Source organism: Aethina tumida, chromosome 3, assembly GCF_024364675.1.
Source record: "Aethina tumida isolate Nest 87 chromosome 3, icAetTumi1.1, whole genome shotgun sequence".
Taxonomy (NCBI): Eukaryota; Metazoa; Arthropoda; class Insecta; order Coleoptera; family Nitidulidae; genus Aethina; species Aethina tumida.
In genome coordinates this window covers 29,200,253-29,212,530 of record NC_065437.1, presented here as the reverse complement: position 1 = coordinate 29,212,530, position 12,278 = coordinate 29,200,253, and the positions used below count along the sequence as shown (strand labels likewise).

The 12,278-nt window shown below is 30.1% G+C and overlaps 2 protein-coding genes across 2 annotated transcripts in view; both read right to left on the bottom strand.

Annotated features, from left to right (window-relative positions):
- LOC109605622 (protein YIPF5) overlaps positions 1–12,278 on the bottom strand; it is a 459,086-nt gene that overhangs the window by 387,493 nt on the left and 59,315 nt on the right. The gene's annotated exons all lie outside the window — the stretch shown is intronic.
- On the bottom strand, positions 2,585–7,824 carry LOC109607859 (uncharacterized). Its single transcript, XM_020024318.2, has 3 exons — positions 7,513–7,824; positions 4,781–4,973; positions 2,585–2,835 (listed from the first exon to the last, which is right to left on the bottom strand). Exons 1-3 carry the CDS (start codon positions 7,528–7,530, stop codon positions 2,696–2,698), a joined length of 351 nt encoding a protein of 116 aa, XP_019879877.1. The 5' UTR covers positions 7,531–7,824; the 3' UTR covers positions 2,585–2,695.

Below are 12,278 nucleotides of genomic sequence, written 5' to 3'. Positions count from 1 at the left end.
AGCTAACGATGAATTTTCGACCATGTGAGAGAAGGCATTCGAACCAAAAACCGAACCAAAACTGAGTTGCGTGCCCGGAATCCGGTCGCAGAGGCACTGTTCGGCAATTCGGGGCGACCAAGTCCGGCCGAATTCTCTAATGGAATTATTTAGTGGATTCCAATTGACTTTATCACTTTTAGATTTGCGCTATGCCAAGAATCGCAATTTATGTGGAATCTGTTGCGCACTGTTTTCTAACTGAATATGTTTCAGAAATTATTTACGCTTCTCTAATTTATATTTGGACTAATTTTTTTATTCAAAAGCACTGTAAATGTGAGACTATAATACACTGCTTAATTAACGCACCACTAATTTAAAATAATTTTTAACATAAAAAACAATTGAAATTTAATGCATTAATTGTATGATGACAACGAAACTGTTTTGATTTAACGTTGACATTAACATTCAGTAAACATTGAATAATTAAAAGAAAAAAAGACAAAAATGATGAATTTCTGGTATTTGATTCATTCATTGTTCATTTGTTAAGTTAATATCGGTTATTTCAACCTGTATTTCGGATGACACCATCCTCCAAGTTGTTAGATCGATTCTGATGATTTCTATATATATTCATATAGCTGCACTAGATATTTTGTTTAACTGGACATTGAAAAACATGAATACATTTATGGTCAAGACTGTTCTTGACCGTAACAATCTAATCTTGAAAAGTGTTAGCTCTTAACTTAAAAGAGCAAATTGAACATTATAAATCAAGGGACAAACATATATCAATAATTGTCAAATAAATATCAATAAAACCAGTATTCAATAGTGAATATTTTTTACTCACTATATTTGATTAAAAAAATGTCTTCATTTAAGGCACCAGCGCCAAGTGGAGAAGTTTCATTATCTAAAAAGCCACTGAAAATGCCAGAGTTATTAAAAATTAATCAAAAATTGAATTGTATTTGATGCAAATGATGATAATTTTGTTACAAGCCTTTACTATAATATAACGTACGCAGAAAATAAATAACAATTGTTAAGACCTTTTATAAGAGTAACAAACTAGGTCATCTTATAAAGAGTCTTCTAATGCAATATTCAAATTAGGATTAACTAATATTATTGTGTAAATCGTCAATGAACACATCACTTAAAATGACCACAAAAAATTGAATTGAAATATTTTAGAATTAAATAATTATTTATTAAAAATTAAAATTGTAATAGTAGAATTGCAATAAAAGTAATAAATATCAATAAGAAATTAAACCAAAGGTAACTTAAAATTTATTCTACAAAATAGATCTGTGCGGTCTAGCGTTGTCGTCTAAAAATCAAAAATTTGGTTCCAAACTCCTCTGATTAATAATCTTCCCGATCAGATATAACTCTTGGTCGACTTTCTCTAGGCCGATCTTGCACTTGTCCAGTCTCTAGAAACCGTCTACACAGTACGGATTGTCACCCCAACAACTTAACTTGAACCAGCCTGAAGCATTCCTACAACACGATGTCGGTCAGCTTCTAATAAATGACGTCTCTGCATGATTTTAAGAAAAGGCAGTAGAAATTGACTATTAATTTTTTAACAGAGTTGAAATGAAACTGGATATTTAAATATCAACTGAAACGCATGATGCGTTTTTTCTACCTCGTTGTTTTTTGTCTAAGGTTTTTACTTTTCCCTACGTATAAAAATATGGTTCAATTTATATTTCGGTCGAAATATGTTAATATGCCTAACTTTTTTATATCAGTTTATATCCATGACCATCGAAGAAACATCAATGAACACAATACTCATAGTGAATACTTTTTATTAAAGCCAATTTCCAGAGCTAAACCATTAGATGTCAATTCTGCCATCAAAAGTGCCATGTGGATAAAAAATGATCAAAGGCACCAGGCGAAGTTGTCATTGTCCAAAAAGCCACTGGGGACGCCAGAAGACCCCTTAGAGATGTCCAGAAGTTCAACAACAAAAAATTATCATCATACACAAAAATTCATGTATATTTAATAAACAGTTCGTCCGTAGTTATTTCAAAAGAAACATTTCCTTTTTAGAAAGTGATGCTTGATGTATTATTATTATTATTATTATTATTATTTTCTGTTATTCAAGGATAATTGCACCAATTGTATAACATCAATAATATAACAATGAACATAAGGTCCAATTATAGTAAATGCTTCTGGGAAAATATAATAAAGTATGGTTTAACAATGTTCCTATTAGCAAGTGATTTTGTGTTGGGTTGAATAAATGACTTTGAGAACAACGGTTTTGTATTGCACTATTTAAGGAAATGAAAAGACGTGAGGGGACTGAAAAATTCGCTTTGTAGAGACCTCTCCAGGAATGTAATTTCAGTTTTGCACTGACTAGGAATTTTGAAATGTACTTTGCCCCAATGTTGGTTTGAAAAGAGTAGTATATAGCCTGAAAATTGTTTAATTAAACAAGCAGTTTGTGCGTTTCTCATTGAAAACTCCCGTTAATTAACTTGATAACAGAAAATGGTAGTCAACGTTTCTATTATTTCATGTGATTAACAAGGAAAATAATTATATAAAAATATAGCTTAAATAAGTTTATTTAACATTTAAAGGGACAATTTTATAAACATTAATATTTTCGAATAAAAATATATACAAACAATAAATAATAATTAAAAGCATTCCATAAATTTTAACCGGAATATTGTTGCAACACTTTATTCCATTCTTTGGGATAATTAACTTGAATAAAGCTCAACACTTTTCTTATTTGTTTCACTTCCTGCGGAGTGCAGTTGGGACAAGATCCTTGTAGCACGAGTGGCGCCAAGCCTGAAACAAAAAAAAATCACACGAATTAGCAATTAAATTAATTTACAACTGTTTTCATTGCACTGAAGTTTCGTAAATTGTATATGGAGAACAATAACTGGTTCATTGTTTTTTGTCGTTTGGCAAAATACTTATTTCTAGGCTTTCATATTTCTGTACTCTGGGGATTCAAATTTATAACCACTTATTTTCAAATAAGTTTTTTTATAAACGTTTTATGGATCGTAAATTATTCTATAAATTTCTCGTTAAGCATAAAGTAGAGGTAAAATGGTTGAACACCCTGCGAGACCTTAAAAAAAGTGCAACTTTAGAATTGACGCAATTAAGATTTACTGTTTTCTCATTTGCATTGTATAATATTCTGTATAAAATACGTTTAATCATTTTTGTCGTCTCACATTTACAGACGTATGAGTGTTGAAAGAATTTACATACATTATAATAAATAATGTAATTTTAAACAAAACATCAAGTTATGTGTTTGTAGTAAAAGTAAGCTAAAACAAAGTGATTTTATTATTATTTTCCTCCGACGAAAATTCATAAAAGTATCTTATAATTATATTTTTTACGTTTCCTGGATATTTAATTAGAGCTTACGAAAAGTTCATGATATATTAATAAGTACAAAGTCAAAGAAAAGAAAAATAGTGATTAACAGTTTTAAATAAACTAAATCTTCGAGAAAATGTGCATTTATAATTGTTCAACTTAATTAAAAAGATATTAATACATTTTATCTTAAAGTTGCAACATCAAGAAAGACTTTCAGCCACAACAGAATACTTTTCTCTACTTATATAACATATACATCATTTTAAGCATCCCACTCCATTGTCCCAGTAAGTGGTACCTCTACACATTGTTTGTATCAAGTAATCGTACATCAGAATAATTTAGAACAACAAGTGAGCACAATAGCTTAAAGTGGATACATAGAACATGAGTGAAACATGTAATTACACAGATTAGAATCCATCTGCTTGTTATCAATGTAATAAGGCCGGTGAATTCGCCAATTAATAACACGAATGTCATAATACTTCGGATGGACGAATAATTCACTTTCTAGAGAAAGTAGTGGACAGATTAATATCGTACAATTTTAAACATGCAACGGCCAAATTGGAAGAAAGTGAAAACATTCATTTGATAACGTTACATGCGCATGCTTAATAATTATGTCATTATTATAATAATGAATTTCTTTATAATGACGTTATCTTGCTGACGAATATAATTTAAAAGTTTTAGAAAGTTAGCATATATTTATTTAGTTAAAACATAATCTACTTATTTTTGTTCTTTATAATACCTTCTTTTTAAATTTTTTAATTGGCATATTCATTAATATATTCAATGTGGAACAATTGAACGGAATGAAAAAAAAATAGTTATTGTCCGTATTTATAAAAAATTACGCAACATGTCAAATTTGTTGCAAACATTAATATTAAAAGTAAAAAATTATACGTTTCATTTTACTGACTGAATATTTATGATAATTTTATTATTTGATATTCTATCAATAATTTGCTAAATTATCATTTTAAAATACTTTATCAATGTAAATCAAATAATAGTGAAATTAATTTGTATTCATTATAAATTCTACGTGTATCGATTTGACATTGCCTCATTAATTATTGAATGCAACATATAATTCTATAAATTCAAAAAGGAATTTAAGCCATTAAACCTATTAAGATGGCAATTTCACGTTCTTGGCCGCAGCCTCTGTTGATTTAAGCACCATAAATTCGTCCCGCGAACGTCTTCCCATTTTAATTGCTTCCTCCAATTCACCATCCAATTAAATCCCACCAAAATCGCAAAACACATTCGTTGGCGGCGTCCAATTTTTAATCAAAAACAAAAATGTGGAAGCAATACACATAATCCGCCGGGGCTGATGAATTATGCAAATTTGGCGGCAACTTACTTTTTAATCTGCGTCCCACTGGATCGCAAGGCGCCTCGCCGAGGGCGCACTTCAGCTGCCTTTGAAGGTAACGACGATCGTTCAGCGTGGATTCGATGGCTTCGTCGGAGATCGGTTCGTGTTGGCCGGTTTGCGGTGCACTGACGGCCAGCGTCACCGACGCCGCCACGAAAACGCAAACCAAAAGACAAAACTGAAACATAAATAATGCTGAAAATAAATCGAAACCATTCGTTCTGGAGTGGCGCGTAGCCTACTAGAATATTGATCATAAAGATTACTTTTGTTCGGGGCATTATTCGAGATTGTATGAATATATGATGCACTTGCAAATCTGACAATCATATAGTAAATATTAAAAACAAACACAAATAAGTTTTTGTCGGTATGAATAACATAAATACAAAGGGTACCAAAATGTCATAAATAAACGTGAAACTGAACAAAAAAAATTTATTCCTATTCAAATTCAAATTTTAATTTTTTCTTTTTGAAAGCATATGTTAAAAACTAATAAGTAATTCTGGGTATTAATATCATAAAATATTTATGGAGAAAATACAAAAATACACATAAATAAACATGAAACTTAAAGTCAACAAAATTCGTATTTGAAATTTTAAAATTACGTATGAACTGTGCTTGTTTTATTTCAAAAGCATATTTTATAATTTTCACTGTACATTTACATTTTAAAATATAACTGTTCTAATTAAATGCAAATTTGAACTAGTTTCAATTATTGTTACACTACTCTCCTAAATTTTACAAAAAAAATTATAAATCTTAAAAGTGATCTGAAATCAACATTTTTAATGTAATCAATAAAGAACGCGTGTGGATTAGACAGGAACTTTCCGGAAATTTACATAATTTCCCATACATCATTTCGATTAATTTGACCATTAACCACTAAAACAGCCGTCGTAGCATCGAGGTGTTTTACAACCATGGCATTTAATTCCCAATTTAATTAGGAATTATGCATATGCCTATTTATGTCCCACATCTCCTTGACTTGTTCTCCAGTTCCATAAATTCGCCAAATGGGATTCGCGTACGAGATTAATGGTTCTAATTCGTGTAATTGTGATGGTCCGCAGTTGTTTGGGCTTACTAAATTACGGGACGGGAAATAATGAAAATAAATAGAGCCGCTTTAAATTATTCCCGGGTAAAATTTTATGAAGCGATTACTAAACTCTAGACTATCGGACTAATAAAAATGGATGTGGACCGATACTAAAATAAGAAAGATTAAAACTTCCGGCGTCTTATGAATTATCATTTCTTTGTACCAATATTAATCATAATTAATAACGGATAAAGGGAATACTTTAAATTATTCACATAAATCATCGACTTTGATTTAAGCACTGATCAAACATTTATTGAATATCAAACAGGAGAATAATTTTTATTTACAACAAAGGAATATTTATTTACACATGTTCCCAGAAAGTTTAGTAACATGTTCTCAATAAAAAAGTTGAATTTTTATGCAAATCGTTTTATTGTTGTTGCTGCGCCTAGTTTCTCTTGGAATTACCTACGATTGCAAAGGTCGTAGTGTTGAAGCATGAAATGCAAGAACTAATACTAATTAGCTGTGATGCAAATAAGCAGATCACTGCGATATTTTATTCACGTCACGTATAACAATAAATCTTAATGAATAAAAATGTTATTTACATTATTTATTTTTGTTTTAAGCTACAAAAGATAGCTAGTAATATTCGATAATTACCTGGAATTCAAGGAGTAACTTTCTTTTCCAGTTTACACCAAAAGTGTAATTTTTGAAAGATTAATTAACTTATCTCAATGAGAAGATAATTACTGCAGTCTACTAGACACAGCTCTACTCTACACTTGACCTATGGAATCTGAATTATTTAATTAAGTTGTATTCAAACAAAAAAAAAAACAATATAAACAAACAAATTCAACTTTCTTTTATATTTTTCTAGAATAGAATTCTGGTTCTACGAAAACATAGAATTAGAAAGTGTTATTACTAATTGTAAAACACTACGATATTGGTTAATACGGTATGAATTTGAATTAATCAACTAAAAAAAAATTTGAATTAATATCATTGCGTATTTCCATTTAAATTCGAAAACAAATCCAGCTTTATTTGGCATCGACCTCATTTATTTCGAATGGTTATAACCAACCAACAAGTCTCGAACCAATTCGAAAATAATACCGGCAAATATGAATCAATAGTAATGAGTCCATATATATTCAAGACTATTTGTTTTACTTGACGACTCTAAATTAGTTAATTAAAAATGCAAATTGTACAATTATTGTTTGCCGTATTGAATATGACCTCCCATATTAAATTATATAAACACCAGTATAATCTGATTCGATGAATTTCAATTATTAATTTTAAACATTTTTGTTAAAATTTTAATGAGTAAATGCTTAAGAATCATTAAAATTAAATCTTCTAACCATAACCTAACATACATTTAAAAACTTCACTCTTTAACCATTTGTATGATTTCAACAAATCTTAATGACTAAACTTAATAATAATAATAAATCACATATTCATAAAGCAAAAATGTCTATGATAGTTTAATAAAAATCATTAATTTTCCTTGATTAAATATACTTCAAGATAAACAAACCTAGGTCCAGTTTTTAAAGTAACACAAAACAAAACACTTCACGAAAAACCACATTCCAAAAACAAATCAAATAAAAATAGTAAATACCTGCACTTGTCTAACCATGTTGTATCGTTGCCAATCGCTAAGAAAGTGCAAGTGAAAGTGTCTTGCCGGTGGAACTGACAATGGAGTCGATCGGTCCGTTACCGTTGGAAGTGTGCAGTCTTACTGGGGTCCCATCACTTTACTTATAAATCCCCGGGGTCAGTTCCGGAGCCCCGCTGAAGAGAGCACGAACATAATGAGGGAGAACATCGAGAATTATCTCGACCGTGCTCCGGATTTAATTGGATGGGTATCACTTAAGTTGCCATGCATCCCGCATACCGTTAACGAGACGTTCGAGTAATGAAAGTGCGTATTCCAGAGAACAGAAACAGCTGCCGTTTATGTGTCGGTACGCGTATTTCGAATTACCAAACGGGAGCTCCAGTTTCGTCTTGTGGTTTATAGAATATCCCTAAAAATATCATTTAATTTTAGCAGCTTTGCGATTAATATTCTTTTAATTAAAAGCTGAACATCTACACATTGAAATTTAAGAAACGTTCAACATTAGGAAAGCACCGTTCACATTTACAAAGAGTAATCATTCGCTACTGAAAGATTTTACACATTGCAAACTTCCGACTGTGGAATTGCAATAGACATCAATGTCTTATTTACGTATCTATAAATTCATTATGTGTCAACTAACAGTTACCCCTTTCAGTGGTTAAACCAGAAATATTCCATTATTGGCGACGGCTCTAGTAATTGTCTTTTAGAAAATTACAACACTACTAGGAATTTCCCCGTCCTTATTTATTGTTCTGTCTGATTGTACAAGAAAAGGAATTTGTATTTTAACACAAACTTGGGCGCAAAATCTGGGGCATCTAAAAATACCAATGTAAACCTTCATTAAAAATTTCATAAAATGCAGAAAAAGCTTGGTTGAAGCTTTTAATGTAGATTATTGATACTTCATAATCAGAGAAAATTTGTTGAAGCATACAAAAATCTTTTCGTAATTGTTATGCAATTAAATACTAATTAAATTATCACAGACTTTATCAATTCCCCATAAATCTATGTATTTTCTTACGTAGTGATGTTCTAAATGTTGTAAACCTCCGTTTGAAATGTCCTTAAATATAGTATAATTCAATTATTACAAAAGTATTTATATTTATTTCAAATATTTTTATAATAATTGGACTTATTGGACATAAAACTTTATTACTTTTTATTTATGTTGGATATTGTATAAATGTCTTGCGTTATTTCAAGATAATAAAATGTGTAGTTTACTTTAAATTGTTTCCTAAAACAAGTTACCAAACTTGCTTTTTACCTGGATTCAAGTTCTGACAACGTCCATGAGATTTTCTCCAATTTAAAAGAAATACATAAAATATAATCAAACAATAAAATGTCTTAATAAGTTGTTTTAAACTTGAGTCCTTATTGTGTTTTATAGATTTCACCTACGCCACTTCAACAAGTCTTCTGTAGTATATTGATAGTTTTAACAGATTTGTGAATATAATCAACACTAGGATAAGGATGGAACACTGGCAGTGGTTATGTTTTATTCAGGTTTTTTTGGAATGGTTGTTGAAGTATCCCCTTCGGAGCATTGTGCCTAATGAACAATTATTTTGTTGTAACTAAGTTTTAAGTGAATGTTGCTTTTTGTTAATGTTTGGTACTGTTAATTGGCATCAACTTTTGCACATGTTATCGTAAAGTCGCTTGTCGCTTGAAATCTTTTGAAGCTTCACATGAAAAACGGATTCCTGTTATGAACGTTGGTAGAATTTCGTTCCGTCCATTTATCATCTCCTTAGCATTTTGTTGATGAAATATTTCAACCACACTATTAACTGTTGTATGGTACGATGATATTTAAATTGATACCCTTAAACAACATAAGGTTTTCAACAAATTAACACATGTAGAGATCTTACGAGTTACGATTTCTGGACGAAGTATGTCTGTATATTGCACATAAAGGCTCAACAAAAACCATTACTCCAACCAAAGTTCCAAGCAGTATCTTAGGTATCAGTTATTCCCTGCAACAAAGCAATTCAAAAAATTGTCTTCCCCGAAACCCTTTGGCACAAACCATGAATGTCACCTTGGAACATAGATACTTAGATATAAAATTTTCAGTCGTGTTTCGCTATATTGATTTCAGTATTCAAATACGCATTTGCATGCAGTATCGGATTGTGTCTGAACTTCTGTCGCCGCCGCAAGTTGCATAACGCCAGCGCTTTCTCCGTGAAAACCCGAAACGTCACCGGTGACTAATACAGGGTGGGGACGATCGGCCCTCCGGAAATTAATGATGTTTTAATAAATAAATCGTGTCCATTGATGTATGTTTGTTTTAATACAAATAGCAATCCACGGTCTATTTCTATTAAATTTTATGAATCGTATTCACCAAAAAAAAAAAAAAAAATAATTAACCGCCTCTGAACGCAATCTACCACTAAACTTAACCACTTTCATCTGCGAATTTAATTTAAACTTCCCTTTTCTTTTCGCTTATCGCATCTCATTAAGTTGGCGAATTAATTACAATTTTTATGAGGTTCGCGTCGCTGTCAGAAAAGTGTGTTATTATCGACGAAATTTAGAAGGATTTCGCAAGGTTGCAACGAGATCAGAATGTTTTCCGGTTGGTTACCGGGCAGAAAGGGAAAGAATGTTGACCCAACTTTTGGTAAAGAGATCATAAATCAAATTCCATAAAGAATTGTTAAGGGAAAAGAGAAGTTTTCATTAAGAACGGAAAGTTGGATTCGCTGAATTGCCGTTAATTGCTTTAATATGAAAGATGTTAATTTAAAAATGTTAAACATCTTGGAAAAATTGAATCATTCTTATTTTATAAATTAAATAAAATTTTATCCAACACTATAGTATTTATTTATTGTTTTATTTTAATGTTGTACAAATACTATGAAATGAAATATAATTTTTACAATGTTTATATATCTACAGAACTAATAGAATATTATTTTCGTACGACAACATAGTTTTTAGATAATTAGATAAACAAACATATTTATTGTGGAGTAATATTTTAAATAATTCATCATTCGGCATATACTAAATGATACATTGCTTGTACAACAGATGTCTGGGAGTAAAACCAAAAGTTTTAGAATACGAATACGAAGCAATTTTTTTGATTTATGATTAATAATTACTCATAATTATATGATTATTATATTGAGTTATAGTATAATTTTTCCAATAAATATTATTTTTATATATTGTTAAGGAACATTTTAAATAATCTTTCATTTTAGGTATAATATTTACAGAAAGTAATACACTTCTCACATATTGTATACTTTGTCATGCCTATTAAGTACAAAACTTTTCTACATAAAATTAAAATATTGTGGCATATTCAACGTACAAATATTACAAAAAAAAATTAAAAAATTGTGGAGTTTATTATATTATATGTATTTTATAGTGGATAAACATAGTTTTCAGATCACTTCCACTTTAAATAATCTATCATTTAAGGTATCCCAGATGGTGGGGTATCACTTATAAGGTGACTGGAGATAAAACCATACACCGAAAGTAAATTTACACTCCTTGTAGTGTACAATAGTATTCTTTGTGATGTATATGATACAAAAACTCATCTTTATTAAATTAAAACATTATTACATTTTCAATATACAAATATTACCATAAAAATTAAAGAAATTATTTGGTTTATTTTATAATTTACTACGTTTATATACTCCAGACGGTAGGGCGTCACTTGTAGAATGGCTGGATATAAAAACAAATATTTTAAAATACACCAAAAGTAAATTTACACTCCTTACACATAATAGTATACTTGTGATGTATATGTTAGGTAAAAAAATTCTCTCTCTTACATTAAAATATTATTATTTCATTTTCAATATACAAAAATTATACAAATTGTTTTGTTTAAGAATAATAATGGTATATTATATGGAATTAACATAATTCCATCACTTACTACTTTTATATATTGTTAAGCAGCACTTTAAATAAGATGTCATTTGTAGACAAGTGGGGTGGCAAATATTTAAAATACGCTTAGTTAACATAAGCACAAAAACTTCCCTTGATAAAAGATTACTATTTTGGACGTACAAATATTACAACAAAAATTAAACAAATTATGGGTTTATGAATAATATTACTCATATGTATATTATATTTAATCAACATAGTTTTTAAATCACTGTGTGGATTATCCCAATTGGTAGGTTGTCACTTGTAAACCATGTAGGGTGACTGGGGGTAAAACCAAAGATTTTAAAATACACCGAAAGTAAATTTACATTCCTTGCATATTGTATGCTTTGTCATGTCTTATTTAAGTAAAAAAACTTGTATTCAGTATCAATATTTATCCCACACCATTTTGCGTGAACAGATAAACCGTTCAAATCTGGAAAAAATTGAATCAAGCCCACATAAATAATTCATCTTTGAAAAATATCAAAATTCAGCTACGAACAAGCCGAGGATGTGTGAAAGGAAGTCGAGTGACCCACAGGAGCAGTTTTTTTTCAGCATTGAGGTCCCCACGCAGCCGGAACGTCGACTTCCTACGGAATTACATCAGTTCGGAATGTCAACTCGTAACAAGGCTCGTTTCCACACCGAATAATAAATAAACCGAAATATGTGCAATGCACAATCACGATGTTCGTGTATGTTTTATTTATTTTTGTTCGTGTTTTGTCATTTCCAATGATATCTGAATGAAACGCATCTCTAATAGTAGTCAAAGGACATGTATTTTTCGT

Excerpts from the sequence above, each read along its gene's own strand:
- LOC109607859 (XM_020024318.2), bottom strand. Across the intron at positions 2,836-4,780 it reads AGTGGGACGCAGATTAAAAA|GCTTGGCGCCACTCGTGCTA; the intron begins GTAAGTTGCCGC and ends TTTTTGTTTCAG.